Below are 20,868 nucleotides of genomic sequence, written 5' to 3' on the forward strand. Positions count from 1 at the left end.
TTGCCTCTCGAGCCTCTGACGGTGGAGTTTTACTTGCTCGCTGCCACCCTCCATCCACGTTCTTTTCTTTCTTTCATGTGTATGCCCACCTCTCTCTCCCATTTTCCTTGTCCACCGGCGCGGCCGCGCTCAGATTTCCTGATGCAGGGCGCGTAGCCGCGGGAATTCGTCGTCGAATGACACAGCCGGGAATGCTGTTGTGAGCGGGAGGAGGAGGATGTGGAGGAGGCGAACCTGGCGCGATATCCGTAGGGGCCAAGACCGGAAAGGTATGGACCATGCGTACCCAACCAACAAGGGAAAAAATAGGGAACGGTATCTACAAGACGAGTTCGGGTTGTTCAGGGATTGGGGGGGGTTCCAAAAGAGTCGGCAACTCTCAAGCAAGTGAATACTTTTGTTTACTGCCAACACTTCCGGTGATACGTTGGCTCCGGTCTGGAGGGGGGAGCCTGAGCTTAGGTAGCTGGCCGTGGATTCGGCACCGACTCGCGGGACGAGCAGCCAGGCCAGCAGGGCAGAGGCCGGCAACGAACAGGATGTAGTGTAAGTACGTGGTGTCGCACACGAAATCTCAGAGCTGGGACCCTGGGGTACGGTTCCGTTCAAGATGGAGGGTGGCAAGTGGAGGGGCAGGCCAGTGGGCGTGGAGCTTTGGGAAGCATGTCAAGATGCAGACCCGACACAAAGAAGAAATATGGCCGAAGAGGCTTACATGCTCTTTTGGGGGTCCTCGACACACCATCACACGCACTCACGCAGGATGACAAACGACAGAAAATGAGGGCAGTCGGTGTTGGTGCCGAAGGGACGATAGAAAAATGGTCGTTCTCATCCCATCTAGATATCTAGATGGTGTAACCCGGGAGAAAAAGACGGCGCGGAGGGGCTTGCTTCCCCAGAGCCGGAGCTCGTCAGCGGCCTTCTGCCCTTCATCTTGACTTACATCAACTCTCACGTCTATCTGACTGGGCTCTGCCTGCCCCCATCTCCTGTAGCCTCGTGGCGGCACCAACCACCACGGGGGGATAGCGTCGCCGCAAATAGAGGCCCCGAGCGTTCAACTCTGCCCCTCATTGTCGTGGTTCTCGATCAGGGCCGGCGCGGTAGGCAGGCGGCTTATTATATGAGAGTGCCGGCCGGCTAGTGGATGATGTAGGACACAGCAACTCTCTACCTTGGCAGCAGAACGACATGGTGGCATGGGCGGGCATTCAAAAGGACCCTGGGGTATACCTTGCCCGCGTCCCCCCGAATAACGTGCCGTTGGGTTGGTCAGACAAAGGTCCCCGTCCGAGAAGCTGGGCCGAGGAGGGGAGGCGAGACGAAAAAGGGCCATCTCATGTTCGACTGATGCTATGCACGGCGAGGCACGTACAGGCAGACAGGAAGACGGGATAGACAAGAAGCACGGCCATGTAGTCAGTAGGACTCGGTGGAATTATGGCTAGCATGACCGGAAAAGGGTACATAGTAGTTGGCGGACAGGCATATCGTATCGTGTCTGGTCCCGTAGGTAGCAAGGCGAGTTCGGGCGGGAGGGTGTGCAGCCCACCTCTCGTCCATCTCATCACATACGTAGACTAGTTAGTACACACGTCTGTCGACTCTCACCTGTGCGTGCTCTGGTACCGTACAGCAGGGGCAGAGACGGAGACGTAGACGCAGACGCAGACGCAGGCCACGGCAAGACCGCCGCAGCATCTGCAAGTTGAAAGACGCTCCTCGACGGCGCCAGCATGTACAGCAATACAGCAATACTACAGAGTATGTATGCACATAGCAAACCCCCGCACGTGGGGCTGTTTCGATGCGCTACCGGGATCCTTGGAGGGCGTCCATCATCCATCGTCCCTCCCCCTCCCCTCGTCACCTCTTCCAACCCCCGTGCCATCCTCCCTCGCCCATCGTCCCGCCGGCCGGCCGCTACTGAGCGTTCGCTGGGCGCTGACGCTCGTGCGTTTTCTTTGCCGCGCTGGTTGCCTCTGTCGAGCGAGCCTCTCCGACTTGGGTTGGCTGGGCTGGGCTGGGCTGGGCGTGTCCCCCCACTAGTACTGTTAGGGGCCACGCCCCCTCCAAAGGAACTAAAAGCTCGGGTTGTCGAGTTGGGGGAGTCACGCAGGAGAATAAGGGACCTTGTAACTGTTTTCTCGAGGTGAATGGACGAACGCTGTCCTCTCTCTCTCTCTCTCTTTGTCTCCCTCTTGCATAGTGTTTGAAGCACATGGGCCACCCTCAGTGGACATTGCACCTTCCAGGCTGAACCCCGTCGTCCGTCCACCCACAGCCGGTCCACACAAGCCGTTTCTACGTGTTCCACCGTGTTTCCTTTGCCTCTTTGCCCATACTCTGTACACTACTACCCTGTACTCAATCAACTGTCGATGCTGGTGGTGTTGGGGAGCTTCCATGTGAGCTTACTTGACCTTCCTTGTCCTGTCCGACCCGACCCTGCAGCGCTTGAACACCGCCGTGGTCCTCATCCTCTACTCCCGCCATCCCTCCACCAACACTCCCGCTGCCGCTGCTACTGCCGCTGCGTGAGTCGTACCTCGACTCGACTCGCTCCGCCGACCCAGCGGTTTTGATTCTTCACCTTAACATTACCTGCCCTGCCTTGCCTTTGCGCGCGACTCTGACTCCTCTCCAATTCTTCGAAACGCCGCTCGTTTCTCGCCAATCTCCAGCGTTCTCATCCCGCATTTTCCCTCGAGATCATCCGCCCCCCCCCTCTTCTATTTCGCTCCTTCGCCCGCTCACCGTCGCTTTCAACTCACACTGAACCGACTCACCGACCGTCCGCCGCCGCGTACGCAGAAGACCACGCAGATCCAGCTCCGACAGAGACAGGCGACGACGACGACGACGACGAACCAGTCAAAGACAGACAGACAGACAGACGACTGCTGCATCCCGAGAGTTGGCGCCCGCCTCCATGTTTCACCTCGCGGCTCACTCCCAGGGTCCAAGGTCTGTTGGAGTCGCAGCCAGAGCGAAAGTCACAGCAGCTCTCATTTTCTCTTGAGCCTCGCCCTTCGCTCTCTCCAATCTTGATAGTCGCCAAAATCTCTTTCCTCCCTCATCTACCGCCGCGACCTTGAGGGCCGCCCCCCACCATAGCCCACCATGCCGCTCATCAACGGTCAGAAGATGGCCTGGTAAGTCGTACAATTTCCTTTTTCTCGTCGCATCTTCATCTTGCCCTGCCGACCTTTGTCGCACATCCCCTCCATCTCTCACAGAGCCCTGCGCTTTGTATCCTCCTTATTGTTCGCGAACCCCGCATCCCCCTGGGCCCTGAGGCTGACCCTTTCCACCCGTCGCCGCTCAGTGAGCCATGTATCCGTGGTCACCGCTCCACGAAATGCACCCACGCGAATGAGCGCTTGATGGTCCCCGTCCGAAAGCCCGGCCGACCACTGAGCACATGCCCTCACCCGCCCGCCCGCGGCTGCGGCTGCGGCAGTGTCACGGCCGCCATCCCCAGGAAGCAGAAGTGCGGCTGCGGGTCGAGTACCGGAACACCCACCACCGAGTCGTCGTCGAGCGTCGTCAAGGCAGAGTCGCCCGCGAGCGATGCCCCGCCAATGTCCCCGACCAAGGCTCCCGCCTCCTTTCGAGTCCAGAAGACGGCTGCCAAGTCGGCGAGTCGCAAGCAGTCGTTCGACCCGGCCAACCTCGAGAGGATGGATGCCGCCAACATCAACATCCTGCCGCCCTACGACATGGCGCAAGCGAACCACATGCCCCACGCAAACGGCACCATGCCGGGCATGCCCGCACTGCGGCCGGGGATGGAGTACGGTGCCATGCCGATTATGGGCGGCGTCAACGGCGGCTTTCACCAGCCCATCATGTACCCGATGTTCCCACAGCATATGCCCGGCCCCATGTTCCCGCACGGGGCCACCATGTCGATGCCACGGACGAACGGCGCCTCCTCGACAACCAGCGCACCGACACCGGCGTCCATTCCCGCGCCCGTGGTCACCGCGAACGGAGGATCCTGCTGCTCTGGCAAGACGAATGGAGCCGTCAAGCCCGCCCCTCCGCCGCCGTCACTCACAAGCGCCAGCACAGGAGGCTCATGTTGTTCCGGACCAGGCAAGGCTGAAGGAACCTCTACACAGCCCTCCAGTGTCAGCTCGAGCCCAAAGACGCAACCGAAATCCAAGACGGGCGGCTGTTGCTCCAGCAAGCCACCCACAATAGATACTAACGTAGTGACCAACGGCCACCACCACATGTCCAACGGCCACATGTCGCCGTCGCCGTCTAGCGCGATCGCCATGTCGCCCTTCCAAACACCAATCGGCTTGCCGCAGGGCATGTACCACTCCTACTTCCAACCGACCATCTTCACCTACCCGCCGCAATACGGATCCTTCATGTCGCCGCTACAGCCCGAGCAGTGGAAGCAGACGATGGAGGCGCTGCAGTACGGTCAGCCGGTGCCGCAGCCCGCGGCGTACAACATGCCGCCGAACCCTCTCTTCGCGTCGGATGGCACGACCCCGACGATACCCGAATCAACGTCGCACACGTGCGGCTGCGGCGACGGCTGTCAGTGTGTGGGCTGCGCAGCGCATCCTTACAACGACGCGACGCAGGACTACGTGCGCTCTGCGTACTTCAGCATGCAGGAAGACTCGTACGGAATGACGAATGGTGTGAATGGCACGAACGGACACTCAGAGGCTGTGATAGCCAACAGTACAGGATCCCGTGGGGTCGAGACTCCCACGAATGGAGAGGCCGGCGGCTCCCCGCCCGCGCCGCAGACGCCTTCGGACACGACATCTGGGCTGAGCGAAGAGCAGGCGCTATCGGCCAGCGACTTCTTCTTCGTCACATATCCGTTCAGCGGCGAAGGATGCGCCGGCGAGACGTTGTCGTGCCCCTGCGGCGACGACTGTCAGTGCCTCGGCTGCTCGATACACAACACTTCGCCGATTCCCGAGTCATGATGCGAGGTTTGCTTGTGAGGGACGGACGGAGTCGCAGAGCGAAATTAGGTTTGGTGTGAAATGTTTTAAAGCCACGAACATGGTTCGATGACGATGGACGAAAGGAAACGTTTTTTTAGGGGGGGAGAGGAAGGTTGGCATTGGTCTGCCATGCCATGGGCTTGCATCTGCGGTGTTTTGAAAGACGATACCCTACACTGGCTCTATCGCAGTACTCATAGATATTATTTTGACGGTCCCTGGATGACCGAAATACAGGTCTTGCCTAGCCCATTTCCCGCGCCGCGTCGTTTGCACACTGAGAAGCACGCCACTGAACCTCTGAACGTAGAAGCTCGGGGGCGCAAACGGCAGCCTGACATGTCTCTGTTAACCAACGCCGGGGTTGGATGAGTTATCTCGGGCCGGTCGTCGAAAGAGGTGAGGGGAACTCGGCATGTTTGGCCCGAGGGTGTGCACCCTCCGGGGCCGATTTTGGGGTACCCCCGGCCCCGGGTGGTTCCAGCCACACGCAGCGGCACCGACCTGAAGATCCAGACTCCAACTTTTTTTTTTGGTGCCTGAGAGGCGGCGGCACGAGCTTTCTCCTTTGAACAACAACATCAAACGACATTCGACACGTGCCCCGCCAAACGCTGAATACTGCCGTCCTTTGACAAGTCTTCTTCCCACTTTCGCGACTGATCGTCTCGTTTGCATAGCGTCAAGGAGCGTTCGGTCAATTCCGGCAGATCGGCTTGACTGTCGTGGTAGGATTCTCGCCGCTGAAACCGTGGTCAAACAGGGCGGACCAATTCGATCGTCAACCATCCCCACCACCATCTTCTTCTGCAGGTGCACGCAACTCCGAGGGGGGCACCCTTGTCGAAGTCCCGAGATCTGACGTGCGATTTGCCTGTCGCTTTTCCAGCAACAAAGCTTGATTGCGGTTTCTGTCAAGTGTCACGGTATCGGTAGATGCACCGGCAGCGTTGACCTGAGGGAAGAAACGTCGGAATCCAGATCTGACGGGGTTTGTCTCATCCTTGTCGAAAAAAAGTTTGGAGGGGCATACTAGACAGAACATCCGTCCACCATGCCTGCGGACGAGGGTTTAGGGGGGAGGGACGAGGAACGGCGACACAGGCGGACGCGCTCTCGGTCCGCGACCCGCACCCGGTCGCGGTCGCCCAGACGGCATCGGGATGAGACGAGGCGGAGGTCGCCCATCGGCGACGGCGGCTCGCGTCGGGAGCGGAGACGGTCTCCGCGCAGAGAGGACCGCGATCGGGAGCCCAGACATCACCACCGGCATCACCACCACCACCACCACCATCGCCACCGCGGCGACAAAGACAAGGACCGGAGCAGTAGGACCGCCACCGCGGCCGCTGTCGAGGCCCTACCGTACGAGGCGCGGCAGCTGTCCAAGTCGGAGCTCGGGGTCTTCCGGCCGTTGCTGGCGTATTACCTTGACCTGCAGAAGCAGAAGGACATCCGCGACATGGACGAGCGGGAGGTCCGGGGCCGGTGGAAGAGCTTCGTGGGGAAGTGGAACCGCGGGGAGCTGAGCCAGGGGTGGTATGACCCCGAGATGTTTGTGGCGGCCAAGGAGAGGGCCGTCGAGGAAGGCATCGACGGGCCCAGGGATGAAGGGAGGCACGACGACACCGAGGAGGTGAAAGAGGAGAGGCGCGGAAGGGGAGACGATGGGCGGGCCGAAGAAGACGAGGAGGGGGAGGAGGACGACGACGATGACGATGATCTTGGACCCAGGCTCCCGCCGACCGCGCGGGAGGGGGGTCAACGCTCCGGCCCCGGGATCCCGAGCATGGCAGACCTGTCTCTTCACCGCGAGACGCTGGCCGAGGAGGCGCAGCGCGAGAGGGAGGCGCGGATCGCCGACCTGCGGATGCAGCGCAAGGACGACCGGAAGCTGCAACGGGAGAGGTTGGACGACGTCGCGCCGCGGGCCGAGGCCGGGACGCGCGAGCGGCAGCTGGAGAAGAGGGCGCTGGTGAACGACAAGATGAAGGAGTTCCGGGACAAGGGGGGGCCGACGGCGGGGTGCCGGAGGTCGGGGAGCAGGAGCTCATGGGGGGCGGGGACTCGCTGCAGGAGTTCAAGGCGATGAAGGCGCGGGAGGAGCGCAAGAAGACGGAGAGGGAGGTGAGGCGGGAGGAGATTGCGCGGGCGCGGGAGGCGGAGCGGGAGGAGCGGGTCCGGGAGTACCGCGAGAGGGAGGAGGGGGTCATGAAGGGGCTGCGGGAGCTCGCGAGGCAGCGGTTTGGGTGAGGGCGGCGGTGTGGCCTGGCTTTGTGTACGATACGCGGGGGGATGCCGTCCATTTGGTCTTTTAGAGCGGGGTATGAATCGATGGGTTTTGCACTCGAGGGTTGTCCTGGGCCTGTGTGAACGTTCCCTTAGGAATGATTTGTGGTGTTTCTTCGGCTTGTCGTCGAGGGAAGCTGAGAAGGGGAGCTCTGTTGGAATTGGGAATGCAGTCTCGGAACAGCACATACCACCTGGAAAGTCCGAAAGCCAGAGTGTACTGCTGTCTGACTATCCTCGACGTCCACGGATAACATGCCTATGAAAAGGGCTTGAGTAAATTCTTATTCTCACGACCTCTGTGGGGGGTTGAGAGCTGATGGAAGCTGACATGAGAAGCTCACTGGTCCTGGAAGGTATTTTGGAAGGGGTGGGGGCAAGATGTCCCAAAGTTGCAGTTCCGTTTAGTGTCCAATGTCAGCATCCGCAGTCATCACTGCCGTCTACGTATTTCCGCATATTCAGAGCAAATGAGCAAGGGATGGATGGTGAGCTCGACATCGACAATATGAAGTTCGTATGGTACTGGGATGACGAGAAAGGGCTAGGCGAGCTAGGGTGTATGTTAGACATTCACGTATTGAGGTTCGTGACGTCTCTGGAATAGGGCCTCACACGTTCCGAGGTCGACGTGATATTGGAGGCAATCTAGTGTTCTCATCTGTGGTTTGTTGTTGTTTTATAGAGACCCATGGAATAAAACCACAGGCAAGAGAAATGATAACAGACATCTCCGAGAAAGAGAAACAAGAAGAAGAGATGAATGATGTCGATTTAAGAGAATAGCGGATCAAGAGCACACGATGAATGCTTTGAGATGGCCACCACAACATAGGGATGGGGTAAAACTGTTACATGTCTTTGGGTAAGTTACCAGACAGAGGAGATAGCAGAGAAAACATCAAAACACTCAGAATTATGGGTAATCAAATCAAGCTTCATTAGCATGGCCATTTAGACATTTCATGTCGCGCAACCCGTAGTTAGCTGTTGAAGTGTAGCAGCACGAACTGCAGCCGCACTGTACATCGTTGGCATTTGTGCCGCCCACTGACACAGTGTTGAAGAGATAGAGTCGACCCAGCACTGTACCCACAACTTCACAGCATCGCAAAAAAAGACTGCAAAAAATTGCGACGCATCTTCTCTCTCACCCCGCATCCATTCAGGTAAGTTGATTCCTCTCAAGGTCGTGAGTCTCACCAGCTTCTGACAGGCGACTGCAGGAAAATTGATCCCAGGGAAACTCCATTGAAGAACCCCCAAAAGAGATATCGGTTGTCGAGAGTGTTCTCACTCTCACTCATCTCAGACCGGCCTTTGCATCTGCCCCTCGTCAACGTAAAGGGTGAAAATCAACCCCTCCTCGTCTCTCTCAGACGCAACGCCAGACTTCACCAACCGACGTCCACATTCCTAACAGCAATGAGCCCCGTCAGCGACGTCGCCGACGGCGATACGGGCGACCTCTTCGCCGACCCGGAGGACTACTACCCGCCCACCCCGCCGCCCACCTTCCAAACCCACACGCTGTCTTCGGGCCGCGTTCTCACCCTCCACCTCGTCGGCTACTCGCCTACCGAGGCGCACCACCTCTGGAACGGCAGCCGCGTCGTCTCGGACTACTTTGAGGCGGACCCCAGCCGCGTCAAGGACCGGACGGTGCTCGAGCTCGGCGCCGGCGCCGGCCTGCCGTCGCTGACGGCGGGGATCCTAGGGGCGAAGAAGGTCGTGGTGTCTGACTTCCCCGACGTGGACATTGTGCAGACGATGCAGAAGAACGTGGACGAGGCGGGCGACCTGGAGGGGTCGTCGTGCCGAGGGGGTACGTCTGGGGCGCGGACGTGGCGCCGCTGCTGGAGGTGCTCCCCGAGCTGCCGGCGGGGTCGGCGAGGAGGTTCGACGTGCTGGTGCTGGCAGACCTGCTCTTCAGGCACTCGGAACACGGCAAGCTCGTCGACACGATCTGGAACACGCTGGCGCGGAGGCGGGACGCCGTGGCGTACGTCTTCTTCACGTCGTACCGGCCGTGGCTGCGGCACAAGGACCTCGCCTTCTTCGACGTGGCGAGGGAGAGGGGGTTGCTGGTGGAGCAGGTGCTGGAGAGGAAGATGGAGAAGCCGCTGTTCGAGGGGGACCCGGGCGACGTCGAGGTGCAGAAGACCGTGAGCGGTTTCGAGGTGCGGTGGCCGAGAAGCTGTTGGAGGGTTGACGGGTGAATTTGTGATTCGGCTTGGGGCGGGTCGAGGCTTTTCTTGGGTTGGAAAAGGAAAGGTTTGGATGGGTTATAAGCATTCGGTTTTGGGAAGGCATCGGTTTGGCATTGAGAGTGATGATTGAGGAATGAAAAACAATGCATGACGATGGATGGAGAGCCTCATGGCTGAGGGCGACGCAACTACATGATTGGAATCGGGGTTTTGGGCAACGGGATTGCGTCTTGTAGGGACTGACCGTCAGGGGAAATACACTACCTCAGAGAGCATGGCTGCCGGTCTTCAAACTCAGGTTGTGTGAGACTGTTGGCTTGTTTACCGACGACCATGCGGGACCAGACCGATAAGTGTTCTGTTGCTTTGGCGAACCATCTTCGTCTCTGGTTCTGGGGTTCGGCTTGGAAAAAACAAAGACTTTGCTGGAGCCAAACGTAATCTTGGTACAACAGAGGCTAGCCCGAGCCGCATTCACCTTTTTATGAGATGATGTCCGCTCGTTTGAGGTAATGGATGTCAACTCTTTCCGGTTGAGTGGTACCACCCGCGATATGCTCCAGACTACATCCAACGAAGTGGAACGGTTACCTCCAGGCACCGTATACTTTCTCATCTGACGAAGCATTCTCAAGCCGATACGAGGAGCTGACAGCTTCTCAGGACTGGCAGACGTCATGTCACGTACCGTAGTGTATGCGCCGTATCCAACCCCCAGCCCGCAACGTCAGAGGGCCATAGAGATAATGAATCAGGATCAGAAACATAAGAGACAAGATGGGAAGGGTTGCTTCGTGCTTTGTGGCTCCACTGGAAAACTGACCACTTTTAATCAAAGATTATAAGATGGCATGAGGACTTTTGTGCCAGAACCTCTCTGGAGCAAACATTCTTCCCTCTTTCCTTGATTAAACAACATTGTACTTGGTTTTGATATTTTGTGCGACTACAATTGCACCACCTACAAGAATCTTGCGCAAGGTGAGATGAAAGGGGTATGGGATGTGGATCGAACCTCCAGACTATCATACGGCCCAAATTCGACTCAGACTTGACCGGCAGAGAGGTCTTTGCATTTAACCGGCGGAAAAGGGGGTGATTGTATTCAATTTCTCTACCCAAAGACTGGTTTTATCACATTTCCCTTTATCCAAAAGAACATACCAGGCCCTGAGCGATGGGTCTTAACAAACCATCAAGGAACCAGGGCAAGGGAGTGATAGACATCCAAGCCAACAGGGAATTTGCGCGGAAAGACACCGTCTCGCAATGATATTCGTCGTCTCCAACCAGTTGCTTTATGTCCCACACATTAGGATCGAAACAATGGGATTGCTCCGTGAGGAGATGACTGACGAGGCAATGTCAATACCCCAGCACAATGGGCAGACGGGATTCAGTGACTGGCTTTCAGGGCGCCTTATGAAGCATTGTAAGCTTGCTAATTGAAGAAGCTCGGTAAACCGGGGTGCAAGACCATCTTTACGGAGTGGCTCTAAGACTCTTGGTCAGCCGTAATGAGAACCGGCCTCAAGAAGGGACACAAATATCACCCGATCGCTCGACTAATGGCAAACAACCTGATGGATCTTGCCCCGTCCAAGACTCAGCACATTATATTGCGACAACCAGAGATGTTAGTCACTTGATATGTAAGTGAAGCGGTACTGACTTAGGCTATTTCGGAAGCCTGCCAGCAGATCATGCAGACAATTGCCTGTTACATCGCGTCGCCGTTCCGTAGCCGCCTTGGCGTTGGAGAGGGTATATTGACACGGCAGTCCACCGTTATCGACACCTCGGTCATTGCAGCGCAAAGACGTGAGCCCTCCCGCTAACAGCAGCCCTTCTTGACGCGGATGCTACGGCAAGGGTGCGCGTCTTCCGGCAACTGCGGGCAGTCCGTTTGTTTAAACATTTCGGGATTCCGAGCGAGTGGTTCGGCCAAGACGAACTACGGTCTCAAGAATGCTACGAGCTCGAACCTTTGGCCGTGGTGTTGCAGCGAGGTTGTACGGGTCGTAATCTTTTGAGAAGCGTTTCCCGCCCATGAGGAGTTGAGAGGTGAGAGGATACATGCCGAGTTGAGTAGCGGACGGGGTTGTTGGCCCGAGACTTAAGCCGCCGTCCGAAGCGGATGCCTGTGTGCCTCGGGAGTGCAAGTCTCCGTGAGGCGGAAGGACGTGGTCCTTATCTTGACCTCTCCACCGTGGACAACGCCAACATGCTGTCTCTTGGATGACGACACGATGGGGGGCTCTAGAGAACTCGATTTTGAGATACAGAGTCCCTTGGACTGCTCGGGGTCAGGTGAAAGGCGACGCCCGAAAAGGAGACATTGTTCGGAGTAAAGACGAATTGGGAATGGCTTCGATGCAACGCCAGATGGAGCTTGACGTGCTTGACATGTTGGAGGGCCGAGGTTAAATCCCCATCATTAGATAGGCCTGACGGACGTTGACGAGCCTTAGTTTGGGGGTTTTACGGACGTGAAGGCTGCAGGAGAAGGTAGGTGCTCGGGGTTGTTTACAAGGTACGTGGGGTGGACCGGGGGAAGACGGTAAGGATAACGAGAGGTCCTCTATTTAGAACAACAAGGGAAGGAACAAGCGTGCCCGCACACCTCGCCGTCGTCCTCGGTGTTGCGAGATCTTGGCCGGGAGAGTGAGGCCGGGAAGCGTGAGCCTGTGAAGTACTCTGTATCGTTGTATCTATGTATGCCCGGCCGAAGGTGCAAACGGGGAAAATGGAGTATGAAAATCCGGCCGGTGGGGCTGGAGAGAGCACAACCTAGGTAGGTAGGTAGCCTGGCTAGGTACCTATGTAGGTACCTATGTAGGTAGGTAGGTATCTATCTACCTAGGACGCTACAGTAGGCACGGTGGGCCCAGTTGCCTTACCCCACACTTTGCACCTTTGAGGGGGCAGGTGCTCTTGCTGGTGCCGTTCGAGTCTTGCCTGTTTTGCTGCAGGCAGTTGCTCCTGCCGCGACTGGTTCGGGGCTTGTCGTGGCTGATCCTGCATCACATCTCGTTGCGTCTGCGTCCGACGCTTGCCTGCCTCCGCATCCCCCAGTTTCCACCTCAGGCACCTCGAAGTGCTATCCGCCTTCAAGATGCAGGGCAGGTAGGAGGATCCCATCTCAATGCCACAGCCCACCGCCCACCACCACCCGCTCACACACCCACACAACCTCACCTCCTCCTCCTCCTCCTCCTCCCACACACACACACACACACACACCAACGACAGCAAAACTGGATCCTCCGCCCACGCCATTTGTCCACTGCGCAATGCAGCCTTCGGGAAATTTCTCGACAATTGGTTTGGAGATGGGATGTCACGTTCATGGGGGTCCAGCAGCCAGAAAGTAGGTACGGGGCCCAGAATATTCGACTGCAATTTCCCGCCATCCAGAATGCCCTGACACACAGAACGGCCATTTGCGGATGAGGTGGTTGGCCGAGCTCTGCCCTAGTCAAGTGAGCCAGGGCGGTTTGGCCGGATGCTGAAGAGGGACAGAGAGAGCGAGAAGGAGACGAACCGTGGTTTCACGGGAACGACAAGTGTCGGATCACAAATGGGCAGAGGAAACAGTGGACGTGTGTATTTGTGTCTCTCCAGCGACGTGAAAGGGCGCCGTCGAGCATGATGTATCGTCCGAATATAGCCGGCCATACCGCAGGCTGCTGTGTCGCTGCGTTCGTTTCTTGGGGTAATCATCGCAGCCAAGGCAAGTTTTCCTAACTCTTCTTTTCTACCGCCCCCCTTGCGTTGCAGTTGCACCGAGACACCCGATTGCAACTTTTTTGCCCGCTCCTCCGAGTACCTAGCCTCAATCTAAACGGGCAGACAAACCTACGTGGTAAAGTCACACGCCATGTAACAGTCTTGTGGCCCCTTTGTTGTATCGGATCTTGTTATGCAGCAGCAGCTTCTGGCCTCATCATTCTGGGCAAAGGGCTCCTCGTCAGAGTTTGCGTTTTCGCAACCCCTCTCTGTGCTTCACAGTGTAGAGCTCCCGCCCATTCCAGTGCGCGTCTCGGACTCCGCATTTGGAGACGTGGAGCTAAACCCGTGCAAGGATGCATGGCCGTCGCCTGGGGAGCTCAGATGGATGCCCCCCCCCCAGCTTCTGATCTTCTCCCATGACACACGGCAAACCAGGGGGAATGACAAGAAGCGCCAGCCAGAAGAAGCATACCGAGACAGATTCGCCTCAGCTCGCCCTACCTCACCACGGTGGCATTGAAGCTGACCTGGGCCATAGAGACTGGGTGCCCCGTACGGACTGATCAATCAGCTTTGGTCGATCCAACCGGGCCACTTTTGAGATTTTGCAGCTCTGCTCCGTGTGGTTTCTCCAAAAGGGGGACGAGCGAGTGGTTCGTTGGCCGAAGCGGCCATCTCGTCTTGGGGGGATCCCTGTCACGGTTGGCCGCTATTGCGAAGCTGCCATTGGTGCGTCTTGAGGCCCAGAGGTATGCTTGTCTTCCCAGGTGCGCCCTCCGTGGCCCCAATGAAGAACCATCCATGCTCTCTTGCGTAGCGTCGGTGCAGTAGCTGGCACGGACGGGGCCGGATTTCCTAGACAGAGGGGCTGGCCCTGGCAGCTGATGGGAGCTTGTCCTGTTCCAAGATGGATGCAGTTGGCAATCTTCTTTTTGTGCGCAACGGGAGGGCGGAAAGGAAGTGAGGAGTAAGGGGGGATGAGCAAGGAGGAATATCAGCAAGTGTCGAATCGTCAAACCTTGAGAGATGAGATGGAGATTCTGGCTGTGCCATCTATGCTATGCTGTGCTATGCTGTGCCGTGCTTTGCTTTGCTTTGCCTTGCCTCGAGCTTCACAGCTCCTCGTCGGCTCCATCATCTTTTTTCATCATCATCCTCATCATCATCCTCAGCATCATCGCCGACGGCAATAACAACAACAAAAACAACAACCAGAAACCTCGCCGTCCGGATACAGAACAGATCGCATCGGCCTCCAATAACCCTTGCCGACGAGAAATGATTTCATGGCTGGTTTCCCATTGGCACCGCGCCGTGAAGCTCCCCGCCAGCTTCCCCCACCACATGCAACCCTCTTGGAGTGTGTTTAGGGATGTTGAGCAGGGCCGGTCCTTGGGGCTAAGCTCAGGCTTGGGGTACCCGACTGGGTCGCCCAGACAAGGTAGTTTCTTGCGGGGATCTACATGGAAACGGTACTTCACACATGTCAGCCCCAAAGTCCCCCATATCCCAGACAGATATGGAGAGACAGACAAAAAGCCTTGAGGCTTCCTCCCCCTCCCCCTCCCCCAGCATGCGTAGGTTCAAACAGATTGTGCTGCTGCTGTGCTGCTGTGCTGCTGTGCTGCTGTGCTGCTGTGCTGCTGTGCTGCTGTGCTGCTGTGTGCCCCCGTCGGCTATCGTCCAATGCCACCATTTTCAGGCGTGCCTTTGCTTGGCCGCGTTGCCTCCTCACCTTACCTCACCTTGACGAGGTGTCGGCACCTTTGGTGACGCACCAAGCAAGGGTATGGAAGAGGGAGGTACGTTGGGTTGTGTGCAGCAGCGGGTAAGGTAGCCAAGGCAAGGTAGGAGAAGAGCTCTGCTACCTTACAGGGAGAGGTCAAGGTGCTTGGTACCTTAGGTACTGCCGCCTCGCCAGTACCGTAGGCAGGTACCTTGGTGCTTCTCCAATGCGGAGAGAGAGGAGACAACCCCAGACCCCAGATTCCTTGCCTGGATTTCCCCCATTCAACGGAAGCCAATTCTTTCTCTCCTCATCACTCTCCACCTTTTCCCACCCATTACGACCGCGAGGACCACCACCTCATCTCACCTCCACGCGCACCCGCGCACCTTCCCTACCTCTCTGTCTACATGCCCTACCGCCACCCGTGGCTGTCCACGTCCACCTCTTCGCATCACGTTTCTCAGTCACTCCTCCGCTCTCTTCACCTTGCCCACCTTCACACGCCGCGCCGGTTATCTGATCTGGCCCTCCTCTCCATCTCCGAGGTGCTTTCCTCCTGCACGCGGGTCTCTCGTCTACGACAGATGAAGCATTGACGTTGCATTCCAAGGCAGCTTTTCTCCATTGATCTTCCGCGGCACATCATCAAACTTCTGCCGCTACTGACCAACCGACGCACCGGCTCTCTCTCTCTCTCTCTTTCTGTGCCTTTTCTCCTCACGCGACAACTTTTCCAACCTTTGCACACACACGCGCGCACACACACACCAACTGACTTCCATCTACGGCATCTGCGAATTTGCCCAGAGAGCCATTACTACGCGCTACCGGTCGATCGTACCCTGTTTCTCCCCTCATCCCGGCATCCTGCCGTCGTCTATTTTGTCTGTCGCACGGCGCCGCAGACAGCCGAGATCTCCGTGTTTCCCCTCTTCAGCCCATCCCCGACCAGCTCTCGGATCCTACCACGCTTCCAGACAGCTACCTACTCCAGCCTACCTCTACTTCACCTTAGCTACTACACTCTCGGCTCCTGAGGTACGGCCCTCACAGCGTTTCTCTTTGTCTCGCTGCTGCCCTCCGCCTTCGCCTGCGACTTCTACGTCGCCCAGAGTCTGGCGCGCCCTGCCACTCGCATCTCTACTCCTCTCCTCATCCCCCTCCTCATCCCTCCATCCCTCCATCCGCCTCCTCTTTCTGCCTCTCCCGAGAGTGTCTCCTCATCTCCATCAATTCCCCGCCTTTTGCTCTCCCACCCCCTCCCTGCCATTCACTTCGACCTCGCCGCCACTTTATCCAAGGTTGCTGTGCTTTGGGCCGAGTACATCCCATTCACGCTCCAATCCTCGCATGCATGCTTGTTTTGTGTCTTTCACCCCAACGCCCAAAGATCCAGACACATTTGCCGCGACCTCCCACCGCGCATTTTCTTTCATACTCGACCTCACTCAGCCTGTATCCCCCCGTGTCGCTCGCCGCGGTGCCGTGACGCCAACTCCTGCCTTCTTCCCCAAATCTACTCGCTCGCGTCCTCTCATCTCGCCCACCCTGCCGCTGCCGCCGGGACATCCCACTCCGAATCCCAACTCCTCGCTCCGTTTGCGCGTCTCCCGCATGCTTCGCAGCAACGTTTGACAACACAACCACTGGCAAACCCAGGCCGCCACCGCCCGTGGTCGCTTCTGCTTACGCTTACGCCGACGAGAGGCATCTGGAACAGACTTGCTTACCCGGGGCTTGCATGGAAAGACACCAAGACGAGTGGCAGCAGAGGAAAATCTTGACCGCTATAGTCGCCGTCCGCTCTCGACGAGAGCTTGGATCCCTCTCTTTCCTTTTCAACAATCTTCACCTCGATACACGCCGCACCACCCCGCAAACTATCCCTTTCGAGCTCAACTCTGCTCCGCCTTCCTCCTCCATTTCCCCCACTTTCTCGTGCTGTGTGACCTCGGAGGTCCTCGACCTGTCTATACCTATCCGAGTACACAGTACCCGTCCTTCCCTACCTTGCCTACCTCCCTGAGGGTAGGCCTTTCACACAATGCTCCCTCTCCAGTCTATAGAGGGTATGCCTCCTCACGGAGCCTCTGCTGCTGGAGAGAATGGGGAGACCCGGCAGCAGAAGCCCAAGACGTTGCCGTGCAAGTATTGTAGCAAGCGCTTCAGGTGAGTTACCCCCCTTGTGCAAGAGAACCCCCCCCCCTCAATTTGATTGACGTTTGCCCTACCTTGGCCCTCACTCTCTGTACCTTTCTGCTAGCTTACATTGCTTTTGCATTTTAGGCGTGTGGAGCATGTCCAAAGACACGAAAGGACGCACACCAAGGAGAAGCCCTTTGCCTGCGGTTGGGCTCGCTGTGGGAAAACATTCGGACGACGGTGAGTCTATCAACCTTACCCCGGCCATTCGTCATTTTGCCATTCTGCCCAAGTACACCCAACCTACCACACATCGACACCACATGCTGTCGCCTTACAAACGCACCACACCACCCCAGCTTGCTTTATCCCAAGACTCTCCCCCGTCCCCAGGCCTCGACTCTAGACTCCACCTTCCCTCTGTTCTTAATGCTCATCTGCATCACGCCCAACACCCCTTGTATCTGACACAGGAATATGCTTATATGGACATCAGTGATCTTCTTGTCCGCCATGAGAAGCTCGTACACCTCAATGAGGGCAGCAAGGAGAACAACCGCCCAAGGAAGACGTCGTCCAGCACCCACAACCCGCCATCTTCATCTGACAGTCATGTCGAGCACGAGATGCTGGGTGTCCAGCGCCCCTCCCAGCCGCAGTACCACCAGGAGTCGATAACGGCCGTGGCCTCCACCTTGGCCCCCGATCCTCGCATGCCAGGTCCGGCTCGCGCCGCTGCCTGCAACCTTGACCTGCTCTCTGATGCGGCTCTGGCCAGCGAAGTCAATCCTATGCAGCAACCTATGATGACGGACATGGGACGTCCGCCTTCGGATCATGCGAGGATCAAGTCTTATGACGAGTCCATGGGGTATCCTGAGCGTCCACGAGAGGACCAGAACATGTTGGCGCCCGGGTACGCTCCCCAGCCCCAGGCCGCGCCTTACGACGACTACCACATCTTCCTCGACGACTTTGCGCCTTCGCACTACCTTCCGCCCCCTTTCGAGTCTGATCAGCAGATGGGCGGCCTTTGGCCACGGTCCGGCGACATGCATCATCGTGGACTGTCCAAGCCATCATCGCAGTTTCCTTCGCGGTTTCCTTCGGTCCAGCCCGATGGACGGGAGGGCATGGAGGGCGGCCCACGGAGCCACGAGGAGTCGATGAGAGCGCCACTTCGAATATCGGCTGTCGACCATACTGTGATCAAGAATAGGCTCGAGGAGTTCTCGTCCGTCATCCCTAACGATTTCGTTTTCCCGTCTCGCCATACCCTCACTCGCTTCCTGGAGGGTTACATCAGCGGGTTTCACGAGTATCTCCCCTTCCTTCACATCCCTACTCTGACACCCGCGGAAATGGCACCCGAGCTCCTCCTCGCTATTCTGGCCGTTGGTGCGCAGTACCGATTTGAAAGCCATCGAGGCCACGCCTTATGGTATGCTGCAAAGGCTGTTGCGCTTGAGCAGATTCGACGGCGGCATAGCCATGAGGTGCATGCTCTTCTTCCAACGCCAGCTGCGTACAGCCCGCACTCGACGCGACCCTCCCCCAGCTCTGGTTTCCGCCACACATTTGCATCGGCACAGCAAGACCGCCCGATGACACAAGACACTCACCGAGAGCCTTTGTAAGTGCGTTGCTTGTTCCACGTATTCTAGTACTTACCTGCGCTAGCTCGCCGAACACACCTCAAGCCCGACTTGAGACGACCCAAGCTGTCCTTCTGCTCTTTGCAGTAGGCCTCTGGGGAGCCAAGGCAATCTTGCATGAGGCCCTGTCCCTCCAAAGTCATCTCGCTATGCTAGTCCGCGAAGAGGGTCTGGTCGCCGAATCCAGCCCCGCCGTCGCGCCGGATTGGGAGACTTGGATTCGCCTCGAAGGTGCTACGCGAACAAAACTCATAGCATACTGCTTCTTCAACCTCTGCAGCATTGCATACAACATGCCGCCCCTTATCCTCACATCAGAACTTGGCCTCTTCTTGCCCTATCCATCCCGTTTGTGGAGGGCCGAATCGGCCTGGCAGTGGCAGGAAGATCGACAGAACTACCCGTCCGCCGAGATCACTGTCCACGACGCCTTCTCCAGGGTCTTGACGACGTCGCCCCAGGGTTTACCTCCGCACATGTCATCCCTCGGGAACTACGTCCTGATTCACGCTTTGCTGCAGCACATTTACCTACTGAAGCAGACTTCCTTCGCATTGAGTTCACCGTTCGGACCCCAGAGAGGCCTGAAACCGGAGGACGTTGAAGAGGTCACCGCGGCGCTACGGATATGGCAGGTCAGTTTCGAACATCGGCACCAGTTGCGTGCGGCCGACGCAGGGCACGTGGGCAACAGCGACTCGTTCCCGGGTGGCCCGGTGGCGTTCAACTCGACGGCTCTCCTACGTTTGGCGTACATTCGCTTGTACACGGAGATCCCGCCCAGCAGAGCCCTCGAAACCCGGGATCATATGCTCGTTGCTTCGTCTCTGAGCAATATGCCCCCTCTGGTTCGTACGTTGAGGCTGCACAGAGCCGTATTCCAAGCGATCCATGCCCTATCGATGTTGGTAAAGGCCGGGGTCAACTACGTTGCGAGGACCAAGAGCCTAGAATGGAGCATCCAGCACTCCTGTATGTGACCCCTAAACGAACACGGCTTCCGCGTACTAACTCCGGTTGTCTGCAGTGTGTAACTTCGAGTGCGCCATCCTTTTGTCCAAGTGGCTCCTCACCCTCGCGTCGATCGGACCGAATGACCCCCCTGCGACACCCGAAGAGAAGAATCTCCTGCAGTCGGTCAGGAGAATGCTCGACGAGACAGAGTTTGCTGTGCCCATCGATCCATCGCTAGGCGGGCCCGCGGCCGGCCAGCCTGCCAGCAGCGAAGTGTCTGCCAACGACAGCACGCGGCTTAGGCAGCTGGCCGCAGCGGTCATTAGACTCTGGGCGGAGACTTTCAAGGGTTCGCACATTTTCGAATTGGTCAGGGTCATGGGCTCGAGTTTGGACGGGTATGCCGATTTGGTTGAGAAACCCCGAGACAGGACGCCCCTAGGCCGCATCGCCCATGATCCCAACCTCGGGTGACGGGGCCGGGTAGCGGAAGACTACAACTGATACCGGATGACTGGACCTTGCAGATTGTGCGGATGCTCGATGGGAGAAGGAATCTCGTTGGTGGCGGGCGAAGTTCGACCGGTTGATGCCAAGATATGCCACTTCTCCCGATCCGGTTGCTCGCAGTACATTTTTGTACCTTGAAAGCCCGGTTCGGCACCAGTTCCAGTCCCCGTTGCGAAACAAACATTGCCAGGGCGGCGTGGTCAAAACGGCCAGTCGCGTTTTCATGTGCGTGAGGGGTAAAAGCCGCCCCAACGGCCAGAAGCGTTTGGAGTTGTATTGCTGAGAGAGAGGGTGAGAGAGCGAATTGAGGTCTGGCGTGTCGTTAGCCTTCCCCGCCCTCACGTTGGAGAGGCCCCAGTCGGGATTTCGGGGCGTCGAGCCGGCGGAGTACCGACAGACAGGTACCAGCTAGAAATTTGGAAGGGGGGCAGATACGAGAGGAGGGAAACTCTGGCTTGGCGTTTCTTGCGAATGGGTTTGGTTTCATTCTAGGCACCTTGTCATGCAGGAAGGGGAGGGCCGGAGAATAGTTGCAGTTGACCTTTATTATTGCTGCTTTTTCGTGCTTGTACAGACAGCTATTGGGCCTGGCTCGATTGCCCATTGGTCTGAGGGGCCGCATCTCGGCCGCTTTGAGTTTGTTTGACGTTCTACTTTTG

The 20,868-nt window shown here is 57.6% G+C and overlaps 4 protein-coding genes across 4 annotated transcripts; all 4 read left to right on the forward strand.

Moving 5' to 3' along the window:
- Nucleotides 1-3,126: 3,126 nt before the first annotated feature.
- ColSpa_04395 (protein GRISEA) lies at nucleotides 3,127-4,967 on the forward strand (the record flags this gene model as incomplete). Its single annotated transcript, XM_049270607.1, has 2 exons — nucleotides 3,127-3,158; nucleotides 3,245-4,967. 2 exons carry the CDS (start codon nucleotides 3,127-3,129, stop codon nucleotides 4,965-4,967), a joined length of 1,755 nt encoding a protein of 584 aa, XP_049126564.1.
- A 1,075-nt stretch (nucleotides 4,968-6,042) lies between these two features.
- Nucleotides 6,043-7,241, forward strand: ColSpa_04396 (uncharacterized protein; the record flags this gene model as incomplete). The annotated part of the gene is made up of 2 exons (XM_049270608.1): nucleotides 6,043-6,963; nucleotides 7,035-7,241. 2 exons carry the CDS (start codon nucleotides 6,043-6,045, stop codon nucleotides 7,239-7,241), a joined length of 1,128 nt encoding a protein of 375 aa, XP_049126565.1.
- Nucleotides 7,242-8,702: 1,461 nt separating this feature from the next.
- ColSpa_04397 (protein N-terminal and lysine N-methyltransferase EFM7) lies at nucleotides 8,703-9,496 on the forward strand (the record flags this gene model as incomplete). The annotated part of the gene is given in 2 exon segments (XM_049270609.1): nucleotides 8,703-9,085; nucleotides 9,100-9,496. The coding sequence occupies 2 exon segments, from the start codon at nucleotides 8,703-8,705 to the stop codon at nucleotides 9,494-9,496; spliced, it is 780 nt and encodes a 259-aa protein (XP_049126566.1).
- An 8,079-nt stretch (nucleotides 9,497-17,575) lies between these two features.
- Nucleotides 17,576-20,173, forward strand: ColSpa_04398 (uncharacterized protein; the record flags this gene model as incomplete). Its single annotated transcript, XM_049270610.1, has 3 exons — nucleotides 17,576-18,723; nucleotides 18,771-19,717; nucleotides 19,773-20,173. 3 exons carry the CDS (start codon nucleotides 17,576-17,578, stop codon nucleotides 20,171-20,173), a joined length of 2,496 nt encoding a protein of 831 aa, XP_049126567.1.
- Nucleotides 20,174-20,868: the final 695 nt, after the last annotated feature.

This window comes from Colletotrichum spaethianum, assembly GCF_022836535.1.
Source record: "Colletotrichum spaethianum MAFF 239500 DNA, contig09, whole genome shotgun sequence".
Taxonomy (NCBI): domain Eukaryota; kingdom Fungi; phylum Ascomycota; class Sordariomycetes; order Glomerellales; family Glomerellaceae; genus Colletotrichum; species Colletotrichum spaethianum.